This window comes from Oncorhynchus tshawytscha, linkage group LG21 (genome assembly GCF_018296145.1).
Source record: "Oncorhynchus tshawytscha isolate Ot180627B linkage group LG21, Otsh_v2.0, whole genome shotgun sequence".
NCBI classification, from domain to species: Eukaryota; Metazoa; Chordata; class Actinopteri; order Salmoniformes; family Salmonidae; genus Oncorhynchus; species Oncorhynchus tshawytscha.
Window position 1 is genome coordinate 20350062 of NC_056449.1, and position 24605 is coordinate 20374666.

At 41.7% G+C, this 24605-nt stretch overlaps 5 protein-coding genes and 1 non-coding gene across 14 annotated transcripts in view; 4 read left to right on the forward strand and 2 right to left on the reverse strand.

Moving 5' to 3' along the window:
* Window positions 1-111: 111 nt before the first annotated feature.
* Window positions 112-920, reverse strand: ndufa1 (NADH:ubiquinone oxidoreductase subunit A1). Its single transcript, XM_024382490.2, has 4 exons — window positions 769-920; window positions 556-659; window positions 320-409; window positions 112-208 (listed from the first exon to the last, which is right to left on the reverse strand). Exons 1-4 carry the CDS (start codon window positions 785-787, stop codon window positions 188-190), a joined length of 234 nt encoding a protein of 77 aa, XP_024238258.1. The 5' UTR covers window positions 788-920; the 3' UTR covers window positions 112-187.
* Window positions 921-1262: 342 nt separating this feature from the next.
* Window positions 1263-9602, forward strand: upf3b (UPF3B regulator of nonsense mediated mRNA decay). Of its 2 annotated transcripts, XM_024412761.2 has the most exons (10): window positions 1263-1555; window positions 2498-2604; window positions 2693-2799; window positions 3374-3472; window positions 5885-5995; window positions 6145-6188; window positions 6293-6481; window positions 6608-6771; window positions 7478-7844; window positions 8048-9602. In XM_024412761.2, exons 1-10 carry the CDS (start codon window positions 1442-1444, stop codon window positions 8186-8188), a joined length of 1443 nt encoding a protein of 480 aa, XP_024268529.1. In that variant the 5' UTR covers window positions 1263-1441; the 3' UTR covers window positions 8189-9602. The 2 variants fall into 2 exon arrangements, with proteins under 2 accessions (XP_024268529.1, XP_024268530.1); XM_024412762.2 differs by lacking the exon at window positions 3374-3472 and having other exon boundaries at window positions 1264-1555.
* A 107-nt stretch (window positions 9603-9709) lies between these two features.
* On the forward strand, window positions 9710-11259 carry rpl39 (ribosomal protein L39). Its single transcript, XM_024412765.2, has 3 exons — window positions 9710-9866; window positions 10283-10386; window positions 11065-11259. The coding sequence occupies exons 1-3, from the start codon at window positions 9735-9737 to the stop codon at window positions 11111-11113; spliced, it is 285 nt and encodes a 94-aa protein (XP_024268533.1). The 5' UTR covers window positions 9710-9734; the 3' UTR covers window positions 11114-11259.
* Window positions 10456-10584, forward strand: LOC112244916. Its single transcript, XR_002952658.1, has one exon. It is a non-coding gene; the product is annotated as a small nucleolar RNA SNORA69 (small nucleolar RNA).
* An 890-nt stretch (window positions 11260-12149) lies between the features above and the next one.
* sowahd (sosondowah ankyrin repeat domain family d) lies at window positions 12150-15709 on the reverse strand. Of its 2 annotated transcripts, none has more exons than XM_024412764.2 (2): window positions 15359-15709; window positions 12150-13473 (listed from the first exon to the last, which is right to left on the reverse strand). In XM_024412764.2, the coding sequence occupies exon 2, from the start codon at window positions 13358-13360 to the stop codon at window positions 12347-12349; it is 1014 nt and encodes a 337-aa protein (XP_024268532.1). In that variant the 5' UTR covers window positions 13361-13473; window positions 15359-15709; the 3' UTR covers window positions 12150-12346. The 2 variants fall into 2 exon arrangements, with proteins under 2 accessions (XP_024268532.1, XP_024268531.1); XM_024412763.2 differs by lacking the exon at window positions 15359-15709 and adding an exon at window positions 13885-14157.
* Window positions 15710-17093: 1384 nt separating this feature from the next.
* Window positions 17094-24605, forward strand: part of LOC112244908 (septin-6) — a 42545-nt gene continuing 35033 nt past the window's right edge. For all 7 annotated transcript variants that reach the window (XR_006079569.1, XM_042303200.1, XM_042303198.1 and 4 more), the window contains exons 1-2: window positions 17094-17198; window positions 19922-20036. Coding sequence is in view for 6 of the 7 variants with exons in the window: in XM_042303200.1 (XP_042159134.1) it covers window positions 17169-17198; window positions 19922-20036 (145 nt within the window). In the remaining variant the exon portion in view is untranslated. The remainder of the gene's footprint in view (window positions 17199-19921; window positions 20037-24605) is intronic.

The window sequence follows — 24605 nt, forward strand, 5'->3', positions numbered from 1 at the left end:
CCATAGAAAGTAGTTACAAATTGTCTATTGAATACATTCAAAACTGTAAACCTGACGTGTTATTTCATACGGTTTTCAACATAATCAGCAGTAACTACACAAAGAAACTGGTTAATTCAGACAATACATAACTTTTAATGTACAACGAATTCTTGACAGAAATCCATTCCATAGGTGAGATCTGGGATCAGTGGATATTCTCAAGTCCCTGTAAAGAAGAGAAAGATTTAGGTAGGCCTAAGCAATGCCTGACAGACACTAGTAATATAACGTTACAGTACTTCGTTATTGCAAAAACGTGAATTCATTGCCTGTTTACCTTCGATTTGTAATACAAATCCACTCCTGACACACGTCTGTCTCTCTCCATCAGATACCACTGATATGGAACCCGGGCGATTCTCTTTTCCTAAAAGTCAAAGAGAAGAAGTGTTAGCATAGCTAATTTAGTATATAGAACTAGCTAATGGTATTACTTCAACCAGTTCAAAACTTCACATTTGGCTAGCTAGCTATTGCTGTCACTCAAGACATCGGTAAGCAAATATCTCTCACCTTCCCCCCGTTGGTGAGTTTGTGGATCTGTGCAGTGAAAACCCCAGGAAGGATGAGACAAACAGTCATGACTCCGAGACCGGGAAGAATTTCATACCACATAGCTGCAATGTGGGTGACGCAAGTGACAAAGGCGTTTATTTGTCAGACACGCCAAATACGACAGTTTATTTTGCTAACTTGCTAAGACAGGCTAACAAAATGTCGACCAACCTGAATAGTTCACGGTCATCCGTTCACTTCCGGAAGTTTCACATTGAGGAAGCGGAAGAGAGAGGCCCAACTCGGCGGAAAATCTGTCTCCCTCGGAGCAGGTGACGTTTTTTTCGATGTTTCGCCCACCAACCAAGGAGTGTTTCAATGGAGGTCAATGAGTGTCGAATTTGCCCACCCCCGCAAAAAATAATGGTTTATTTGCTTCGTGAGGTTTATTTGATCGAATATAAGTTTCGTAATGCTTAAGTTGTTACGAGTGTACTGGTATAAGTAGGACACGTAACATCCAGGAAATTGAGAAAAACAATTTATATCGGAGAAGTCTCAAAATGGCTATGCATATTCATGTCACGGGGTTAGTAGCAATCGCATTTCAATTGAATACAGGCAGTTGACGTCAACAACCCTCGTCAAATATTAATGCATGATTACAATAATGAGCTCTATCCACCAATCCAAAGAAAGGATAGGCGGGAGCTAGATAGCCTGTCGTGCAGCTTTGTGGACAACGGCTCCTATTGTTAGGGCGTAGAGAGATGGGCGTAGAGAGATCTCGTCCGTATATCCATAATCTTTGGTCTCCCAAAAGCCAATCAACAATCGTTAGCAAACAAGCAAGTAAAAAAAGTTGATACAGGGCTGTTGATTGCAACAGGTTTATGGCATAACGATGAAAGAGGACAAGGAAAACACTCGTCCGATTGAGAAAATTATGGAGATAAAATGCGAAGATACTGAAAAAACAGAGAAGCCAAAGCCGGAGAAGAAAGAAGCAATGACGAAGGTACGCCAGCTAACAACATTAGCTAGCTAAGCCAAATCGCTAACGTTAGCTAGCTACATGGAATTCACTAGGCTAGCTACTCCTGTATTGTTGGCAAGCTAGCTAGCTAGTAGAGCAGGCGTGATTAACCTTTATAATTGAACTTGGTTAACGTTAGCTAGCTTTTGAATGTTGCATATTGAAGAGCTGTATTTATGTTATACAACAAAAAAAACGCAACAATGTCATTGATTTTCCTGAGTTACAGTTCATAGGAGGAAATCGGTGAAGTTAAATGAATTCATTAGGCCCTAATGGATTGCACATGACTGGGAATACAGATATGTATTTGTTGGACACAGACCTTATGGGCCTCGATCTCCCAACGGTATTTTGTGCATTAAGATTGCCATCAATAAAATGCAATTGTGTTTGTTGTCCGTAACTTATGCCTGCCCATACCATAACCCCACCGCCATTATGGGGCACTATTAACAACGTTGACATGAAACCGATTGCCCACACAACGCCATACACGTGGTCTGCGGTTGTGAGGCTGGTTGGACATAAATGCCAAATTCTCTAAAACAACTTTGGAGGCAGCTTATGGTAGAGAATTTCATATTAATTTATCTGGCAACAGTCTGGTGGACATTCCTGCAGTCGCATGCCAATTGCATGCTCCCTCAATTTGAGAAATCTGTGGCGTTGTGACATCTGCACATTTTAGTTGCCTTTTGTCCCCAGCACAAGGTGCACCTGTGTAATGATCATGATTTCTGTGATCTTTTTCAGCTCATGAAACATGATACCAACACTTTACGTGTTGCGTTTATATTTTTGTTCAGTGTATTTAGCTAGTGAGTCTGTTAACTTAACTAATACTTTTAACCATCTGGCTTTGAGGGCTCGGATATTCAATTGATAAGTTGGTTAACATTTGAGTGTCTTGTTTTTCCACAGATCATTATCCGACGTCTGCCTCCTAGCATAACCAAGGAGGAACTGGAGGATCAATTGCAGCCACTTCCAGAAGTGGACTACCTCGAATTTTTCTCCAATGACAGCAGGTGCATATAGTCTGTTGTTGATTACCATTGTCTGTCAGAATCACATATTTGGTACCCTGGTTACTTACTTAGCTTTTCTCCTGTACAGCATGTACCCCCACGTCTTCGCCAGAGCATACATCAACTTCAAGAATCAGGAAGATATTGTCCTTTTCAGAGACCGGTTTGATGGATATGTGTTCATTGATAATAGAGGTGTGATTCATTTCAGTTCATTAAAAGATTGACGGTTAAGGCCTCCCGAGTGGCGCGGTGTTCTAAGGTACTGCATCGCAGTGCCAGCTGTGCCACTAGAGATCCTGGTTCCAGTCCAGGCTCTGTCGCAGCCGGCCACGACCGGGAGACCCATGGGGCCCAGCGTCGTCTGGGTTAGGGGAGGTGGAGGTTCTTGTCCCATCGCGCACTAGCTACTCCTGTGGCGGCCCGGGCGCAATGCACGCTGACACTGTCGCCAGGTGCACAGTGTTGCCATACAACACATTGGTGCGGCTGGCTTCTGGGTTAAGCGGGCATTGTGTCAAGAAGCAGTGTGGCTCCGCTGGGTTGTGTTTAGGTGGATGCGCGGCTCTCGACCTTCGACTCTCCCGAGTCTGTACGAGAGTTGCAGCGATGGGACAAGACTAACTACCAATTGGATACCATGAAATTGGGGGGAAAAAAGGAGAAGAAAAAAAAGATTGACATCTAATAAGAACCACACAATATAAGCCTACATTGCAGCAACTTCTAAGTGAATTGTGTATTAGTGTTGCCCCTTTGTTTTCAACAGGGCAGGAGTATCCAGCCATTGTTGAATTTGCTCCTTTTCAAAAGATTGCCAAAAAAAGGAGTAAGAAAAAGGATGCCAAAAGTGGAACAATCGACGAAGGTGAAAATGTTACATTAGTCATTATATGGTTGGCTGCAATTGCACACCATGTACAATGCATTTGGATACAGACCCCTTGACCTCTGGCACATTTTTGTTATGTTTCTGCCTTATTCTAAAATATGTTAAAATAAAAAAATATGTAATTAACACACCATACCCCATAATGACAAAGCGAAAGCAGGTTTTTAGTAATGTTTGCAAATACCTTATATACATAAGTATTCAGACCCTTTGCTATGAGACTTGAACTTGAGCTCAGGTGCATCCTGTTTCCATTGATCATCCTTGAGATGTTTTAACAACTTGATTGGAGTCCACCTGTGGTAAATTCAATTGATTGGACATGATTTAGAAAGGCACACACCTGTCTACATAATGTCCCACAGTTGGAAGTGCATGTCAGATCAAAAACCAAGCCATGAGGTTGAAGGATTTATCTGTAGAGCTCAGAGACAAGATTGTGTCGAGGCACAGATCTGGGGAAGGGTACAAAAATTCCTACAAAATTGAAGGTCCCCAAGAACACAGTGGCCTCATCATTCTTAAATGGAAGAAATTTGGAACCATCAAGACTCTTACTAAAGCAATCGTGGGAGAAGGGCCTTGGTCAGGGAGGTGACCAAAAACCCAATGGTTACTCTGACAGAGCTCTAGAGTTCCTCTGTGGAGATGGTTGTCCTTCTGGAATGTTCTTCCGTCTCGGCAGCACTCCACCAATCAGGCCTTTATGGTGGAGTGGCCAGACAGAAGCCAGTCCTCAGTAAAAGGCACATGACAGCCCGCTTGGAGTTTGCCAAAAGGCACCTAAAGGACTCTGACCATGAGAAACAAGATTCTCTGGTCTGATGAAACCAAGATTGTACTCTTTGGCCTAAATGCCAAGCATCATGTCTGGAGGAAACCTGGCACCATCCCTATGGTGGTGGCAGCATCATGCTGTGGGGATGTTTTTCGGGAGCAGAGAAAGATGAACGGAGCAAAGTACAGAGAGATCCTTGATGAAAACCTGCTCCAGAGCGCTCAGGATCTCAGACTGGGGCGAAGATTCACCTTCCAACACAACGACCCTAAGCACACAGCGAAGACAATGCAGGCTTCGGGACAAGTCCTTGAGTGACCCAGCCAGAACCTGGACTTGAACCAGATCGAACATCTCTGGAGAGACCTGAAAATAGCTGTTCAACCTTAGAGCTTGAGAGGATCTGCAGAGAAGAATGGGAGCAACTCCCCAAATACAGATGTGCAAAGCCGCTGCCAAAGGTGCTTCAACAAAGTACTGAGTAAAGGTTCTGAATACTTATGTAAATGTGATATTTCTGTTTTATATTAATTTGCTACAATTTCTAGACCTGTTTTTGGTGTGTCATTACGGGGTATTGTGTGTAGATTGGTGAGGAAAAAATGTATGTCTTAAATTTTAGACTAAGGCTGTAACGTAACAAAATGTGGAAAAAGTCAAAGGGTCTGAATACTTTCCAAATGCACTGAACAAAAACATATATGTAACATGTAAGGTGGTGTTCCCATGTTTTTATGGGCTGAAATAAAAGATCCCAGAAATGTTCCATACACGCACGCACAACTTATTTCGCTCATATTTTGTGCACACATTTGTTTACATCCCCGTTACTGAGCATTTCTCCTTTGCCAAGATAATCCATCCACCTGATGTTGTAGCATATCAAGAAGCTAACCACGCCAGCCCATGCATGACCTTCACATCCGGTTTCTTCATCTGCGAGATCGTCTGAGACCAGCCACCCGGATAGATGATGAAACTGTGTTTGCACAACAGAAGAATTTCTGCACAAGTTGTCAAACTGTCTCAGGGAAGCTCATCTGCGTGCTCGTCATCCTCACCAGGGTCCTTACCTGACTGCAGTTCGGCATCGTATCCATCCGCAGTGGACAAATTCTCACCTTCAATGGCACGTTTGAGAAGTGTGATTTCATAGGTGAATCCTCAATGTCATCCATTGAGCATTTTTGGGATGCTCTGGATCGACGTGTACGACAGTGTGTTCCAGTTCCTGCCAATATCTTGCAACTTCGCACAGCCATTGATGAGTGGTACAACATTCCACAGGCCACAATCAGCCTGATCAACTCTATGCAAAGGAGATGTCATGCAGCATGAGGCAAATGGTGGTCACACCAGATACTGACTTGTTTTCTGATCTACGCCCCTACCTTTTAAAAAAAAATGGTATCTGTGACCAACAGATGTGTATCTGTATTCCCAGTCATGTGAAATTCATAGATTAGGGCCTAATGGATTTATTTCAATTCACTGATTTCCTTATGAACTGTAACTCAATTCAAATCTTTGAAATTGTTGCGTTTTATTATTTTTGTTCAGTGTAGATCCTCTAGCTGTAATGTCCCACTGAGACACTGTTTGTTCATTAGATGCTGACTACAAGAAATTCCTGGAGATTTATAATGGTGATGATGAAAAGTTTACATCCACTCCTGAGACTCTACTGGAGGAAATCGAGGCTAAAACAAAGGAGCTAGTGGGTATGTAAACATGGCGGTAAACATTTTCTGCTTCCATTTGGTTGAAACCCAAGTCAGATGAAACACGCTAGATGAGTGTTAATGTGAGATGAAGTAGTCTGCCAAAGGGGTATTTAATGGAGGATTTTGCTTATTTTCTCCGCCTTTAGCTAAGAAAACGACTCCCCTCTTGGACTTCTTGAAGAACAAACAGGTATGTATAGCCAGTTTGGAATCTATGTATTTTAGCTGTGCTTCTCTTGCATAGTATATGAGGCTGGACAGACTATTCATGTGGCGTTGACTGCTGATGGTCAGAGAATCCGTGAGGAAAAGAAAGAAGAGAGGAGGAGACGAGAGCTAGAACGGAAGCGCCAGCGGGATGAGGAACGTCGGAAGTGGAGGGAGGAGGACAGGAGGAAGCGCAAAGAAGCCGAGAAGTTTAAGAAAGGGGACAAAACTGCAGAGAAAGATAAAGACCAGGCAAAGGAGGAGCCAAAAATCAAGGTAAGGAAAGGAGGAATCCTTTTCAAACTACTCAACTGCATGTTGATACAGGGGATCCCAAAGCGATTGTAGCAGAATAACACAGACTGCTTTTTTCATGTTGGTAATGCGTTTGTCTCTGTTCAGCTCCTGAGAAAACCAGACCGGGGAGATGACGTGGATGTGGATAAGCCTAAAGAGAAGTCAAAGAAACCTGAGAAGGACAAGATGAAAGATGACAGAGCTCCAGGGGGTTCTGATATGAAGAAGCGCCAAAACCATGAAAGCAGGGAGGATAGGGGATCACGGAAGTAAGTTGTCACTGCCATTTTTATTTTACAGATGTTACAGGTCTTTAAAACCTCTACAGGATAGGTCCCGCCCTCCCCCTGCACAACGGTTGAGCTAATGTGATTAGCACAAGGTTGTAGGTAACAAAATACATTTCCAGGACATAGACATATCTGATATGGGCAGAAAGATTAACAAGAATTTAAGCTAAAGGCACTGTCCAATTTAAAGTAGCTATTACAGTGAAAGAATACCATGCTATTGTTTGAGAAGGGTGCACAATTATGAACTTAAATGTATTAATGAACCTTTTAGGCACATTTTGGCAGTCATGATAAAACATTTTGAACAGATATCAAATGATTCATTGGATCACTCTAAAACTTTTCACATACACTACTGCCATCTAGTGGCCAAAATTGAAATTTCACCTGGCCTGGAATAATACATTATGGCCTTTCTCTTGCATTTGAAAGATGGTACAAAGAAAATGCATGTTTGAATGATCTTTTACCAGATCTAATGTGTTATTCTCCTACATTAATTTCACATTTCCACAAACTTCAGTGTTTCCTTTCAAATGGAATCAAGAATATGCATATCCTTGCTTCAGGTCTGAAGCAACAGGCCGTTAGATTTGGCTATTTCATTTTAGGCAAAAATTGAAAAAAAGGGTACGATCCTTAAGGCTTATTGTATTCATGTTAATGTGTTTGTCTTTCACAGAACTGATGAAGATGGACACAAAGAGGGACATAGAGATGGACACAAAGACTTCAGAGAGCGAGACATAGAAAGATACAGGGACCGCGAACGAGACCGGGAGAGGGAACGGCGGCAGAAAGAGAAGGAGCGCATCAGACGACAGGATGAGGATCGACGAAGGAGGAGGGAACGGCACGACGGAGAGAACTCGTACAGAAAGCGAGAAGACGAAGGGAAAAAGGAGAAAGGAGATCGTGTCTGGGAAAAGAGAAAGGGCGAGAATGCAGGAGACTCTGTAAGCCATACTTCAAGCCATACCGATAAGCCTAAAAAGTCAGAAGAAACCCTGAGGGAGGAGAAAGCTAAAAGAGATCGTTTAAGAAACAAGGTAGTAACTTCAGTCTTTGTTGGAATGTAGTCAAATCTAAATTTTTCTGTATCAATCAATAATTCTGTCCTGATGTTTTGACTTGGGGTAATCGGGATACTTTTTATTATATTTATACAATTTTCTCCCGATTACATTCCTGAATACCTTTGTCAATTTTTTTTGTCTCTTAACCATAGTCATGTTGTTCCCTTGTGCATCAGGATCGTCCTGCCATTCAGCTTTACCAGCCAGGTGCTAGGAACCGAGGAGCTCGAGGTGGTGGAGGAGGAGGAGAATCTCATGCTGGGGAGAGAAAGTCAGAGAGTGAGAGCAAGAGATCCCAAGAGAAGGGAGATGAATGATAAAAAAATGACCACAAATAAAGAATGATAAAACGAGTGAGGAGAGGGAGAGAGATTTGCTCTGAGCCAAGCAAACTGGTGCCAGAGAGGCGCCTACAATGATAATCTTGCAGAGCCACATCCCATCCTCCCACTCACAACCAGAGGCAGGGATGTGACCATGGTGCCCCCCTCAGTGCCTGAATGTGCCCCTCTTAGTTTTGTTTCTGAAGAAAATCAAGGGAAAATTAGCACTTCCTTTTAATGTTTGTGAGAGTTTGTTTATAGGGTACAACGAGACAAAGCCAAAGCTTTCTAGGACCACATGAATTTTAAGTGACCTTACTACAGTATTGGTACACAGTCTGTGCTACACAGTTGCAAAGCATGGTTCTTATATTGAATAGGCTTTCACCCTGATTGGTTGTGTATTCTCTTTTTATCACGTACAATAGAACATTCTCTACTTTCGAACAGTATAGGAGATTACTGATTTAAAGATATCCTGTTGCATCTATTAAAATCTATTTTGTTAACTTTTAGGCATATTTTAGGTTTATACTCTGTACATTTAAGGAACGACTGCCTTTAAAAAGCAACAAATCCCTTTGAAGATGGCCAATGTGGCATCGATATGAGTCAAACTGTTATTCTAGTGTCAAAATGGACAAAGTGTAAATTGGATACATTTGGTCATAAAGTCAGTCTCGTCTATAACGGAGTTTGGAACATCCGTGCGTCACAACGGGTAAATTAAGGTTTGTGTTTTGATTTGACGATGACCATTTGCCCATTAACATGGGGTGAACAGCTGCAGTGATTGCGCTTTATCCAATAGCATCGACAGTGAGAGGCTTGCCCAGCACCGCCAACGTTGTTTACGTAAGACAACACCTTGAGGATTTTGTTAGTTTTTTAAACTTGAGAAATACTACCAAACACCTTAGATGTAAAATCGCGCAACTAAAACATCCTCGGCAAAAACTCTGAAAATTTGTTATTAATTTAAGTTATGTTAGATTCATTCTGGGGATATTGAGGGAGTGAAATAGGCATCCGCGTCTACAGTGTCATGGGGACAAAACCAAACACGTATACAAGACTGATATCTAGTTTTTCAAATAAGCAACAGAAATAGTCTACAGGTAACAAAACAATAATACAATATTAAGTTATGTTATTTCACCGATTCGGGAGAATGAAATAGCCATTTAATTGTACATATTAAACAGCTATGCCTTGATTTGAGACTACATGGAACCCCCAATGGGTGACTATTAACCTTAACTTGTGGCCTTCCCCGTCATACGTAAACAATGCTACTGTATGGTTAACAAAATTCTAATTGGAATAAACATTTTGTGTTTCTTTCATAATTGATGTAGCCTTGCTAAACAATGACAAATGACCGCAATAAATAATGTTTTGTTCTAAATTGTGTATGGGATTTATTCATTACTCCATATTGGTATGTACTGTAAATAGTTTCAAGAAAGAAAAAACACAACCCGAACTTTTTACAAGTGGTACACAGACGTCATGGTGCAATGCGGAAGGGATCCTCGTGATGGCGCTGTGGGCGCGTAGCGCAAGAATCTTCTCCACTCTGATTGGTTCGGATTGCATACATCGCCACCGCTTCCCCTCCTTCTCTCTCTTCGGCATCCGCCATTGTGGTGTAAGGACTGTACACGAAATGGTAAGTTGAAATCTTATAACATCCTTGTCTAGTTAAGAGAAATGCGTACTTGTTCATATCATTCGCAAAGTGTTTTTTTACGGCCACACCGAAAGCCTTTATATTGTCTCCGATAGCAGTATTCAGTCCTTAGAAAAGTACATTTTAGTGTAGTGTAAACCAAGCCGGTTTCTACTGAAAAATGACATGTTATGTAAGCAGAGTTGCCTACAGTAACAGTTGTCACACTAACAATATTTTCATAAATGTAATGTCAAAATTGTGACGTTTCTACTTACACTCGTCTACCGGTAAAATAAGTGCAAAACACTAAGCTAGCTAGCAGGCTTAGCAAGAAAAACACTTCAGTTACGCCTGGCACGTGATGAAATAAATTCCGGTTTAGCTAGTTAACATGGCTCATCTCTTCATTTCAGTCGTCCCACAAGACTTTCAGGATCAAACGCTTTCTCGCCAAGAAGCAGAAGCAGAACAGGCCAATTCCACAGTGGATCAGAATGAAGACTGGCAACAAGATCAGGTATGTGTGTTATCTGCCTAGCCTCCCTCTACGGTGTAACTGGTGCTGAATGCACGATAATGTCGGTCTAAAGCAGGTCTGCAATTGCAGTGCTTCCATTCAGTGGCAGTGGTGTCATTAATCCTGCTGAGAGTAATCTAATCTATATCAAATTGTATTTGTCACGTGCCAAATACAAAAGGTGTAGATCTTACAGTGAAATGCTTACTTACAAGCCCTTAACCAAAAATGCAGTTAAAAATAAGTGTTAATGTATTTAGTCAAATTTTAAAGCAGTTAATGATTAAATGTGCCATCCACTTTGGAATTCACAGCACCTGTGACGTATTCTCTTTTAGTAGAGCAATGGAGAAGTATCATAGCTGTCTACTGAAGTAATGTGGTTCTTATCCAATAGTAAGGTTGAATGTCTTTCAATCATATTGGGGCTGACATCCCCATTGTGGATGTAATCTATTGGCTGTACCTCAACCTCATTTCCTTGCTTTTGGGCATATGGAAATGACTCATTGGATGTATGTCAAGTTATTGTATAGAAACAAGCTAGTGTTAACAGCTAGACAAGCCTAAGTACAACCTGTCTTAATACCAAGGAACTTTAATGATTAAATATACAATTTTTTACTAATGCCACCATGGAGACTGCTTGGTAGTTCTATTATCGTTTCAATGTTCCAGGTACAACTCCAAGAGGAGACACTGGAGGAGGACCAAGTTGGGCTTGTAAATGCACAGGTCTTCAGATCTCCAGCATCTTCTACCTGCTGGGCCCTGATCTGGAGGGGAAGCCATACTATCTGGAACAGTGGTCTTTTTGTACAGATACTCTGGTTATGCTTGTGTTTGACAATTAAAGATTTGTGATAAATTAGATTTGGTTGTGCCATGTGAGTGTTTTCAAAACTCAATAAATCAGTGTTTCCCAAACTGTCCTGCAGACCCCAAGGGGTGCACATATAGTTTTGTCATAGCACCAAACTGCTGAGTCAAAGCTTCATGACTAGTTGGGACAAAAAAACTAATTGTGCTCCCCTCGAGGGTCCTCAGGACTGAGTTTGGGGAAACTGCAATACATCCTTCACTCAGGAAATGCTTGTATGAAAATGTAGAACGCTTCCAGTTAATGTCGCTTACCCAATATTTGCCAGCCGTGTTTCATTGGTGTTACCTACTTTGATAGCGTGGGCATTAGTGCAAAGCTCTACATCTGATAATAGAAAGGCATTACACTCTAGGGTCACAGGGCATATGATAAGTTGACTAAATGACTGGCTAGTGACCCTGTCACTTCAGAATCGTTTGCTCAAACCAAAATGTAAACTATGGAATGGTCCGATTATTCTACTTTTAGCCACCAGGGGGAGAATGGTGCCCTTTCTACCGGCGCAATGATGTTTGTCCACTAAAAAAACTACAAATGCACTACACTTAAATGAGGCTTATGCAGTGATTCGGACTTAAACAAACATTACTATTGAAAGTTTATTTAGGAACGGGTTTACATGGGCGCAAGTCTAAATGTTCAATCCAAATAAACCAGTGTGTAATTGAAGCGAAGGCTAGTGTTCGTTTTTATAATGACCATAAAATCCTAAGCAGAATTGTTACTTTACAAGTTCATTTTTAGAATGATAGGCTGTATTTGAGAATATAACATGTATCTGGTTCTGTAGCAATTGCTATACCTATGCTTACACAATTTGCAGGAAGTGTCAAAATTAGTGTTAAACTCTTTCGGCGTAGAAAACAAGAGCACGCGCGAATGGCTTCAAATAGAAGTATTTAATGTCAATATTGTTGAATACAGAACACTCTGAAGATGAACGTAAAACTTCCACTGCAACCCATAATCTTTTTTTCCCCATGGCTTGGGGTGCGTAAAAGTCTTTACAAACGGTGCTCAATGAGTCGTGATGAAAACGCTTGATTTCGCGTGGGAAAACATGTGGCCATCTGACCTTTAATTTTTGTTCACAAATGACAAGAATGGAGCCAACAACTTTTTAAATGAGCCGCGCCAGCTGCCATTCCTTCGAGTCCGATCAAAGTAGACTGGATCGTCTCTCTCCTCATCACTCAATTCTGACTTGGGCACTAGTGTGGCACTGTTGTTAGTGTTCTGCTGACCCACGCTACGGTGCTCATCATCCCAAGTGCCAAGAAGCTCCTTCATCTCCTCAGGAGCGTTGCCCTTCAGATATTGCCAAGCTTTCCTTCCATTGTAATCCATGGCATCGATATTGGCACCGAACGCACCGACTAGAATTTTAATTACCATGTATCGACTGTGCATAGCTGCTACGTGGAGCGGGGTGAGCCCCCCACTGCCCTTCAAATTCACGTTGACTGGAATCCCCTCCTTTTCAGCATGCCTTAGCAATTGTATTAGTGTCTCATCCTGGCCACTTTTGGCTAACCAGTGTAGCACTGTAAACCCACTGACAAAATCTTTCCTGGTTAGTAGACTAGAATCTTCGGAAAGAAAGTCCATGATGGTTTCATAGTTTCCATCTACAACAGACAACATCCATGCATGCTCCATGGGGCACAGAGCCCAACCTTCCACCACCTCTTCACCAATCTCCCTTGAAGACGCACCGGAACCTTTCGAAGATCGAACACTTGCAAATCCACCGGACGAGTTCAAAAATAAGTCCTTCAAGTATATTTTACGCATGGCGGGTGTGAGCGAGCCTCTCTCGGATGAGCTACTGTTGGTGTCACACACCTCTGGCTGTCTCTGCAGTCTTGATCTGCGTGCCGAAGCATAAGTAGTGACACTGGCAGGGAATGCCCGCACACCAGCTCTAGACAAGCGGTCCAAGACGTTGGCCTGTCCAGATTGCTTGACATGGGAGTCTTGCCCATTATTAGTTTGTTCAGATCCAGACTCCAATGCGCCTCCGTCTTGCAGGGGTTGGAAATGTGTCACCGAGTTGTCTGTCGGCTCTCTGATGCTGGTGCCGTCATACATGTTGCCTGACTTAGTTGCCTTTTCTCGTTTCCTCAATTTAGATAAGTATTTTGGATAGCATTAAACAAGGAAATGCTTGTCTCCATTGCGCATTGGACCTTCAATACTTGTCTCTGAAAAAACAACAAAATGTTTATTAGCCTATAGGCCACTCATTTTGTATTTTATTATTTAGTAAAAAAACAAACATGTTATAGGCTAAAACGTTTAATTCTATTCGGTCTTTGAAAATAAGAAAATGGTAGTGTAGACGTACTTCTCCCCAATAAAGTTATAGCATATAAGCCTACATTTTTGTGAAACTTAAACATGTTTTAAAAAAAATCCTTCATTGCTCGTTTAAAAACCAAATTAGACCTTTCCTTTCCTGTTTTCAGTAGCCCAATTACACAGGCTTGTAGACATTGGCTACATCGTGATAAGCAGACAGTTTAGTGACATCTCTTGTAGACTCACATGTAAACAAAGTAAAAAATGCTGTTTTTCTTTATATTGGATAGGTCATAAATAACAGTTCCGCTCACCTGTAGTCAGTCTACTTGGTGCCAAGAAGCATTTACGTATATCCTCTTAGCGCGAGTCATTTTAACTTTCTCTTTAACCAGCGATTCAAGCTGAAACCTATTTTGTCAACAGCAACCACCCCTCTACACCGATAGCCTCTCTGTAACTATTTTAAAGTTTAAGTTCGCCCTCCAAAAAAATGTTAAATAATTTTAACTTCCTATTCCCTCCTCTCTCCCCTAGCCTCAACAGTAACTGACAAAGTTCAATTCTAATTCGTGATTAAACCAACAGCACTACAACCTCAAGCACACGTGACCACTAGTGGACTTCTCAAAGGGAGGGAAGTAAAACTTAGAAAAAAAATACAGCCAGTCACCATGTTGACTCACTCCCAATTCATCACTTATTAATACACAGAGATAAGGAGTTACTGTTAGGTGTGGACTATACCATGTAGCCTACATGCAGGTAGAGAGTACATGCAATTACATTATCTAGCTTGTATTTTCATGCTCAGTCTCTTCCCCAGATCTGTTTCTGCAGTCATGCCAACTCCTATGGCCATTGGGGCATTACAATTACCATAGGAGTTGACAAGACAGCAGCACAGACAGGTCTTGGACCAGGCAAGGAATCACTGACAGCACTGCTCACACATATCCTAAAGGATTAGCCTTGATTAGGTATAGGCAACACTGACTTGTGAGACTACCAAGGGATCCATTCAGCATGATCATATGGCAAGTGTCCTAGATTTCTGGCAGCCAATGTGACAAAAATAAAATTAAACTCACTAGAAAATTATTCAGGCTAAAACTTTATTCATATTTTTTTTAAAATACAGATTAAGTTTTCAACTGTACAAAGCTATAGACTCATACATTCATCTCTGGGGGCAGGTCAATGGTCAGCTCGTTCATAGTTCCAAGGAAGGCATCCAATTCCGTAGTGCAATTGTCATAAAAAAAGGAGAGAAATTGAAATATGACTGACAATATACTGACAATCTCACAATGGAATTTAACCCCAAATCCTATGCAGGTTCTTCAATGGAGACACGCGTGTGTATGTCTCGAGCACTTCAAAGTCCTCTTCAGGCAAACATGGCATTTGTGGAAGATATACCAGTCCTGCCAGCACAAGATGACTCATAATGAGAACATTATGATCACTACACAGATATAAGCACATCACCTGGCTAACATGATTTGTGAAATTGAGTTTCTGACCTGTGTCTCAAGGAGTTTATTTTGTCCATTTACAGTTGGAGTTGAGGTGATCTTGTTCACTACCCCCAAAGCCTTACGACCAGACTAAAGGAACATGCAACTTTTTTCCTGTCAGCGGAGTCTTCAAGAGGATGGTAGTGCATGCGAGTTCTCATTGGAATTAACTCAACCAATGTAGGTTATGAAGCATCACAGAGAACTCTAATAAGGTAGACAAACAGGTCAATGATTGACAATTGTGAGTAGGTTTAGGGCAGACTACCTGGAGCAGATATCAACCGCTGGCGCGTCTTTAGCACAGGTGTATGGAGGGTGGCATTTTCTCTCTCTGCGAAGATTATTGAAGCCATTTCCTGTTTGGGTAAAGTAGTAGCTAATTAGTAAAATATTGTTACCTAGCTATCTCAGACAATTACCTAGGCTATGTATCGTAATGAAACAACAGGGAGCAGGTCTCGAACCCTCGAGCCCGAGGTCCGGCGCGCTATCGACTGTGCCGTAAAAGCATGCTCGTGCCGCAGACTCGATTTCCAGGGTCGTTACACTACTCCCTCCTTTTCAAAGAGCGAGTCCTCGCGCTAGCTTGCGGCTCTACGTCTTACGCGCTCACCAGACAAGCACACGCACTGTCGTGGATGCAAGGTCCGACCACTTCTGACACCAGTGTAATGAAACACGTATCCTCGACCTTCGAGCCTGAGGTCCGGCGCGCTATCGACTGTGCCGCAAAAGCATGCTCGTGCGGCAGAGTCGATTTCCGCGCTTATAAACCCAGGGTCGTTACAGTATTATCAACTACCAGGGTATCAAAATACGCTTGAGTTTTGTGACAACCCAGAAAACAAACCCCGAGAGTAACATTTGTGAAGACAGGGTCCAAGTATGTTCAGAAAACCTTTGGTTTGGTTGGTGGCTAGCAGTTTCTTAACTTCACGATTTAACTACATTGCATCGATTTGTTACATTGCATCGTGAGAAACTATGCTAGTTGGTGGCATGCTAACGTTGGCTTGAGCTAGTTAGCTACAGTCATGCATACTTTTGTTATTCAAAACTTAAGCGCCAGTTAGTTACCTTGCTTATAATGTGCTAAATTATACAGTGTCAAGGACTTGCCGTTTGGTGGCTAGTGGTCATATGAGTGCATTTTATCGTATTTGTGTCAGGTATCATGGGCTTGTCCGTTTGTTTTGATTTGTATAAGCAGAAACGTCTTGGCGGCTTCCTTTTCATCCCATTGCATTGGTTTACGTGCGCACGGGGGAGCCAGTCGCACGGTTAGTGCTATACGGGACCCTTGGGACATCCATACCCTAATAACCTTAACCCTCACTTAACCGTACCTTCACCACGTCAACGGGGTAAAGTCGGAGTTGGAACGTCCCAAGGACCCCGAATAGCAAGGATAACAGTTAACTACCAAACTTGCATTGTAACAATGACACTTCCATGACACTAGTGATTGTCATTCACCTCTACTGCAGACAGTGTGTATAATGTGTTTTTTAGTTCTGATGATAAACTTGCTCTGTAATGTCATAAATCAATTGTTCACTTTTTAAAACAGCTTGATGTTATCACTTATGTAAAATATTTTCCCCTGATATAAAATTCCCTCTCTCTCTTATTTGTTTCCCTCTTGATAAATCGTACTCTTCCTATTATAAAGCTTATAATTTGATGGAAAGGCTATTGGCTTTGATACAAATGGCACACGTATTTTACCATTTCAGCAAAAAGATGAGCATTTCATGGCATCTTACTGGTCCAGCCGGTCCAGCCTACTCAGAAGGTTCCAATAAAAATAGGGGTATACCATATAATTAAGGTGTATGTTATGTATGTAATTAATTGGTTATGCAAACGTCGTTTTATTAGCTTAACATGGTGTATAATGATATGCTACCACCCGTTTTCTAAAGTTTATATTTTAATTAATGCTCTTACCATTTTGGATATTTTATTTTGTTTATATAAATATCTGCGGACAAGTGGTACATTCTCTCGTGTATGAAGCCAACTCTTGTTGTATGCAGCTTCCTGCATAAGGGTCTTCATCCCAAACAATAACCATGGCGGCCACTGAAATAGCTAGGCAAGCGGTGAGTACTATAATTAAGGATGCTTTTCCTGCTCTTTTGGCTAGGGCACCGATGTAACTTTCTAAAATTAATACATTTGAGTAATGGGTGAATTTAACTCAAACAGCATAGATACATGTAGGTGGAAAGCCCATCTCCCCATGGTTGTTGTACTGTTTTTACAAGCTAGCTCCATATCAAATTACCTCTTTATTACAACTTTAATATCGCATTGATACAATGTATCTAGATAAATATCGCTCATTACGAAACCGCAAGGTTTATGGGGAAAAAAATGATCGCGAACATTCAATTGTCTGATTTAGGCTATTCCCCGCGTGCGTTCCCTTACTTGATTATCGTTGCGATCCAGTATCCTCATCCTTCTCCATTTCGCAGTTAAAACTATTTATACATAACATTGATATGGTATTATTGATTTGATATTATGACTGTATTTATTTCTGGACATTGCAATTTGCATGCATATCCGCCGTCTCTCGTGAGTTCGATTATGTTAGTAGACTATCACATTGTTTCTGGTCCTCAGTCCCGTTACTTCGCTGGGCGTTGTCTGGTGTGCATAACGAATCATATGGGTTAACCGCTTGGGGATGATTAATATTATTGATATACAACTAAATAATATCGAGGCTAATAATGTGGATTCATCAAAAGGGATTTACTTAATTTCAGAATGTGTCAGCTTGAAAAATCACTGGGTGAAGGATTGGTAGGCTAAACTAAATAGGTTTTCCGGTTATGTTCACCTACATCAACGCTTTTTTGTGCAATTAATTCAACCCAAATGTCTCAAAAAATGGAAGTCAACAACCCGCGTTATGTCATTGTGACCCCAAGTAGGCCTTGGGTTTGGGAATGCTGCACATGTAGGCCAGCTGAGGAGTGTGTTGAGTCAAGAAATACTGTCTGTTTAACCAATAGCCTTTCAGCTTTTATAACCAATTCGAACTATCCAAATAATTGACAACTGTTTACCCAAGTCTGTGTAACTATTTTCAACCTCCCCTTTTAGCTGAGGGGATTTTGCTGTCTGCCTCAAAATATTTTAAAAGCACATTTTTGTACATTTAGTCATTTTAGTGGGGCGTTGCAGTGTTTCAGTTGATTCACTATTGATGGCACACATGTCAGTTCCATGTCATCTAAATTCCTTGTTTTACTACCGACACCACCACCCTGTGCAGTTCTCGAAACAGGATGTCTGATGATGCTAGCTTTCTACTCTCTCTCTCACAGACACACACACACACACACATCCATATTAGGCCCTTATGGATTTGGGGTAAGGCCTACAACATTTCCTATTGGATTCGTAGGATCCATGTCCTCCTGTATCAAGTTGGGTCATCTGATATAATACATGTATTACTCTCACATAACAATGCCCTTGTTCTACAGTACCCCTCAAAATGTGATGTTTTACCTGCCATATATGGACATTGTGATTTCAACAGTAGGCTGTGCTTTAAGCAAATATGTCAGCATACAGGAAACAGGAAGTGTATTACAACTAGAGCACAGATCAAATCAAACTTTATTTGTCACATGCGCCAAAACAAACAAGTGTAGACCTTACAGTGAAATGCTTAGTTACAAGCTCTTAACCAACAGTGCAGTTCAAGAAGAGTTAAGAAAATATTTACCAAATAGACTAAAGTAAAAAAAATTGACACAATAAGAATAACAAGGCTATATACAGGGTGTACCGGTACCGAGTGAGTGTGCGGGGGTACAGGTTAGTTGAAGTAATTTGTACATGTAGGTAAGGGTGAAGTGACTATGCATAGATAATAAACAATGAGTAGCAGTAGTGTACAAAAGGGAGCGGGTGGGGGTGGGGGGTGTGTCAATGTAAAGAGTCCAGTGGCGATTTTATTAATTGTTCAGCAGTTTAATGGCTTGGGGGTGGAAGTTGTTGAGGAACCTTTTGGCCCTAGACTTGGCGCTCCAGTACCTCTTGCAGTGCGGTAGCAGAGAAAACAGTCTTTAACTTGAGTGACTGACATTTTATGGGCTTTCCTCTGACACCGCCTATTATATAGGTCCTGGATGGCAGGAAGTTTGGCTCCAGTAATGTACTGGGCCGTACGCACTACCCTCTGACCTCCTCCCTATAGGCCGTCTCATTGTTGTCGGTCAGCAAACTTAATGATGGTGTTGGAGTCTTGTTTGGCCATTCAGTCGTGGGTGAACAGGGACTACAGGAGGGTACTAAGCACACACCCCTGAGGGGCGCCAGTGTTAAGGATCAGCGTGGCAGACGTGTTTTTGCCTACTCTTACAACTTGGGGGCAGCCCGTCAGGAAGTCCAGTTGCAGAGGGAGTTTCTAAACCTGAGAATTGAGCTGACATGCGTTATCTTGCTAGAATACCATGGAATGTGTGAAACTAGTCTGGCAAAAATAACGAAATTGTAGCTTAAACCATAGATTTGTAGCTGTGGTTAACACTTCAACAGTTTGAATTTAGAATTTACACCAGCAGTAGTTGGAGGGAATGTTTGACATGTCATATTGCTGTATAGTCATGTTGTACATGAAATGTGTAAACTGAGGTGAAATAATAATGTTATTATGATCAGCCTTATGTTAACCTAAATTACGATAGCCTAATCCCTACCACCCCTGTTTCATATGTATCTGTGATTATACCTGGTGGTTAATGATTAATTACACATCTTTACTCTGTTCCTAATCTCAAAATCATTCTCTTGTCTTTAGGGAGAAGGTGCTCGCGCTGTCCCTCTCGCCGGCCATGTCGGTTTCGACAGCATGCCTGACCAGCTGGTCAACAAGTCTGTCAACCACGGCTTTTGCTTCAACATCCTCTGCATTGGTGAGTGTGTCATGCGTGAAACCTCCCTTTTCTCCTCAAGGCAAAATGGGAGCCATTCTCCGCCGCAATTTATTTATTGCGTTTCCACTGTGAATGTAAACCTAATTCATTCTGTCTTTGACCCACTTTGGTTGTTTCTCACTGGTCAATAGTAGGGCTGGGCGGCATACTGTATTTTACTATATACTGGTATTTATGCACAGACCGTTTTGGGTTTTTACTTTACCTTCTATAACGGTATTTTAATGTTTGGTTTGTTAAATGTGAAACGCCGTGTGTAACGTCCATTTTTATAGTTTACTCCGCTACTTGAGTCATCGCTCTCTCTCTCTCCACGCTGCTTTCCACACAGACTTAGTCCCTCCCCCTGTCACTCAAGGAGCGCATTTGTTGTTGCTTGAACACAAGACACTTTCGCTCAGTCTGCATGGTCAATGCAGCACATGCAGTAATGTTGATGACAACGATGTTGTTTCCACTTTGATCTTAATATAATTCCACAAGTGTTCTATAATTACACTATTAGTTTGTGTTTCTTACATCTGCAAACAGCTAGTTTGTATTTTCTTAGCAAGTTAAGCTAAATCATCTTAGCCACTAATGTAAGGTGACCAGATTTCTGAAATTAAAACCGGGGACATTTCCAGCTCGGCAGTCAATATATCATTAAAATATCCAGTGTTATTATCTATGAAATAAAAAAGGGAGACAATATCGGTTTCATGTATTTAGTCTAAACAGGCACATTGTGATAGACAGAGAAAACAACTATATTACAGAAACGCTACAGACAAGACAGAACTGTCCAATATGAACAGTGGTCCTGGTAGTCTGGGTAGAATAAGATCAGAAGAGAACATTAGCAAAATTGAGAAAACAGACAATAGTATATGTGAAATACTTAACAACATAATAAAGAAATAAGACGATGAGGTTGGTGCCTACATTGTATACTGATACCAACCTAATCTGTATATTTCTCAGAAGAATGTATCTTCTTCAGGATTGCTCTGTCTTTGGCCAGCTTCTCCATGAACTCCTAGCAGGGGAGGTTGAAGTTTGTCTTCACAATAAGCATGGCCTTGATGGTAGGAACAGTGAACATATTTCTTGCTGCTGTCCATATATCATTCATTTGGGAGAACACTTTCTCGACCGGTGCATTACTTCCAGGTAAGCACATGGCAACAGATGCTAATCTAGCCCGGTTAGTGTGTGGGATGTCATTCTCTTTGAAGTCGTTAACCACCGTACTCCATCTCTGACTGAGCGGTGTCTCAGATGTTTTCCATTCTTCAAGCGATCCCCCCTTTAGGAACTCTTGCTGGCCAGTAACCACTGTGCTCCATCTCTGACTGAGCGGTGTCTCAGCTGTTTTCCATTCTTCAAGCGATCCCCCCTTTTGGAACTCTTGCAGGCCAGTAACCACCATGCTCCATCTCTGACTGAGCGGTGTCTCAGATGCTTTCCATTCTTCAAGCGATCCCCCCTTTAGGAACTCTTGCAGGCCAGTAACCTCGTCACACAATGCATTGCACATTGGGGCATTTTTCCTGCAGTGTGACTGCTGCCATCTGGATCTCTTCACGCTGAGGTTGCCTTTTTAAAAGGAGACCATGTAAATATTTTAGATTATCTGTGTGCTTTCCCCATGCTTGCAAGTAGTTCACATCCGTAGTGAAGAATGATTGGGATGCTTTGAGAAAGCTCTCTTTAGACATGGCTCCATTATCCTCTAGCTCTCAGAAGTCCTCTGACCAAAATGGAATGAAGTTGTCATCAGGTCTTGCAGTCAATTTTGCCTCAACATTTCTCAGGATTGCAGAGGACTCCACAGCACAGTGGCCCTGGCCTTCAAGCATCTTGATCGTGTCACTGAATACGATCAAGTTTCCATGGACAAAGGCCAGCCAAAGTTCAGTCAGTGGATCTTCAAACATTGTTCACAGGACAACAGAGCATTTGTCTTCAGAAATAAAAAAGGATTTCAATTGCACATACATTTTCAGCACTCTTTCTAGAGCAGGGAGCATGGACAGCCAGCAAACATTGCTGTGTCCTAAAATGTTATTGTACTCCTGGCCAACAAAATTGCAAAAGCTCTTCAGTCTTTCTACTCTGAAGGTGAAAATATACAAATATCTTTGTGAGCTGGTACTCAACATCAAGGGGAATCATATCCGAAGCTGTTCTGGCCGTGTTATGAATGATGTGGGCAGGACAACCTAAGCCAATCACCTCCCACTGCAGAGCATTTTTAACTTTGGTATGGACACTGACCCTCCCCAGCCTATTCAGTCCACCAAAGTTGGCATTTGTGTTGTCGGCAGAGAATGCCACGACTTTGTTTTCAAGGTTACATTTTTGGATGACCACCAGGACCTCAGCTGCAATTTCCTCTGCTGTTTTCTCCTTTCAATTCAACAAAATCAGGCAGTTTTGTTTCCACAGATGTGCTGCCATCATATATCTTACAATATCTGACTACTATTGGCAGCAGCTTTACATGTCCATGATTTGACGCATCAATGGACAGGGACACAAATTCAACCTGGTCTAGGCCCTGTGTTACCAATGTAGTTGCCCATGGTGCTAACACGTTACTCACTATGGCGTCACATTTTGTCCTAGCACATGTAGACTTTGGCTCATAAAGCTTCCGTGCGAGTTGTGCTGTGCAGTCCATAGATCTGTAACTATGATTGTGTCGCATAGTGTGGTATGCAAAGACACCCTCCTGCACAGCTAAATCATATTCTTCTTGGGGAGGCTCTACCTTCTTGAAGAATGTGGTGACAGAGGGCATACCAACACGGCCAATCAGACAAGCTTTATGCTTTTTCCTCTGTTGATGTTCTACCACTGCCGTTCTTCCCCCGCTGCCAATTGAAAAAGAGGAATTACAAAGTGTGCAGTGAACCATTCTATAGTCTTGACCTGAGCGTATAAATGGTCTACATTTAGAAAGTTTGCATAGAAAATAAATGAGACAGTTGCCTGCTACGGTGCATTTTCATTGAACTTCTATCGATAAATACAGCTGGACGTAATACGTAATGTCACACACAACAATGTCAATTAAGAACACATTCTTATTTACAATGACGACCTACCAAGAGGCAAAAGCCCTAGTGTGGGGACGGCTGGGGGCTGGGATTAAAAATAAAAATGTGGACAAAACACACATGATAAGAGAGACACCACAACACTACATAAAGAGAGACCTAAGAAAGCAACACAACATGGCAGCAACACATGATAACACAGCATGGTAGCAACATGAGACACCACAACACTACATAAAGAGAGACACCACAACACTACATAAAGAGAGACACCACAACACTACATAAAGAGAGACACCACAACACTACATAAAGAGAGACACCACAACACTACATAAAGAGAGACACCACAACAACTACATAAAGGGAGACACCACAACACTACATAAAGAGAGACACCACAACACTACATAAAGAGAGACACCACAACACTACATAGAGACACTACATAAAGAGAGACACCACAACACTACATAAAGAGAGACACCACAACACTACATAAAGAGAGACACCACAACACTACATAAAGAGAGACACACAACACACAACACTACATAAAGAGAGACACTACAACAACTACATAAAGAGAGACACCACAACACTATATAAAGAGAGACACCACAACACTACATAAAGAGAGACACCACAACACTACATAAAGAGAGACACCACAACACTACATAAAGAGAGACACCACAACACTACATAAAGAGAGACACCACAACACTACATAAAAGAGACACACACAACACTACACAAAGAGAGACACCACAACACTACATAAAGAGAGACACCACAACACTACATAAAGAGAGACACCACAACACTACATAAAGAGAGACACCACAACACTACATAAAGAGAGACACCACAACACTACATAAAGAGAGACACCACAACATTACATAAAGAGAGACACCACAACACTACATACAGAGAGACAGCACAACACTACATAAAGAGAGACACCACAACACTACATAAAGAGAGACACCACAACACTACATAAAGAGAGACACCACAACACTACATAAAGAGAGACACCACAACACTACATAAAGAGAGACACCACAACACTACATAAAGAGAGACACCACAACACTACATAAAGAGAGACACCACAACACTACATAAAGAGAGACACCACAACACTACATAGAGACACCACAACACTACATAAAGAGAGACACCACAACACTTCATAAAGAGAGACACCACAACACTACATAAAGAGAGACACCACAACACTACATAAAGAGAGACACCACAACACTACATAAAGAGAGACACCACAACACTACATAAAGAGAGACACCACAACACTACATAAACAGAGACACCACAACACTTCATAAAGAGAGACACCACAACACTTCATAAAGAGAGACACCACAACACTACATAAAGAGAGACACCACAACAACTACATAAAGAGAGACACCACAACAACTACATAAAGAGAGACACCACAACACTACATACAGAGAGACATCACAACACTACA

What these genes read in the sequence shown, in the direction of transcription:
- ndufa1 (XM_024382490.2), bottom strand. An exon ending in AACTCACCAACGGGGGGAAG is followed by an intron (nt 410 to 555) that starts GTGAGAGATATT and finishes TTTGACTTTTAG; the next exon opens with GAAAAGAGAATCGCCCGGGT. An exon ending in ATTTGTATTACAAATCGAAG is followed by an intron (nt 209 to 319) that starts GTAAACAGGCAA and finishes TCTTCTTTACAG; the next exon opens with GGACTTGAGAATATCCACTG.
- upf3b (XM_024412761.2), top strand. Translation starts at nt 1,442, where the DNA reads ATGAAAGAGGACAAGGAAAACACTCGTCCGATTGAGAAAATTATGGAG. An exon ending in AAGTGGAACAATCGACGAAG is followed by an intron (nt 3,473 to 5,884) that starts GTGAAAATGTTA and finishes TTTGTTCATTAG; the next exon opens with ATGCTGACTACAAGAAATTC. An exon ending in GAGGATAGGGGATCACGGAA is followed by an intron (nt 6,772 to 7,477) that starts GTAAGTTGTCAC and finishes TGTCTTTCACAG; the next exon opens with AACTGATGAAGATGGACACA.
- rpl39 (XM_024412765.2), top strand. Translation starts at nt 9,735, where the DNA reads ATGGCGCTGTGGGCGCGTAGCGCAAGAATCTTCTCCACTCTGATTGGT. An exon ending in TAAGGACTGTACACGAAATG is followed by an intron (nt 9,867 to 10,282) that starts GTAAGTTGAAAT and finishes TCTTCATTTCAG; the next exon opens with TCGTCCCACAAGACTTTCAG. An exon ending in AAGACTGGCAACAAGATCAG is followed by an intron (nt 10,387 to 11,064) that starts GTATGTGTGTTA and finishes TCAATGTTCCAG; the next exon opens with GTACAACTCCAAGAGGAGAC.
- sowahd (XM_024412764.2), bottom strand. Translation starts at nt 13,360, where the DNA reads ATGTATGACGGCACCAGCATCAGAGAGCCGACAGACAACTCGGTGACA.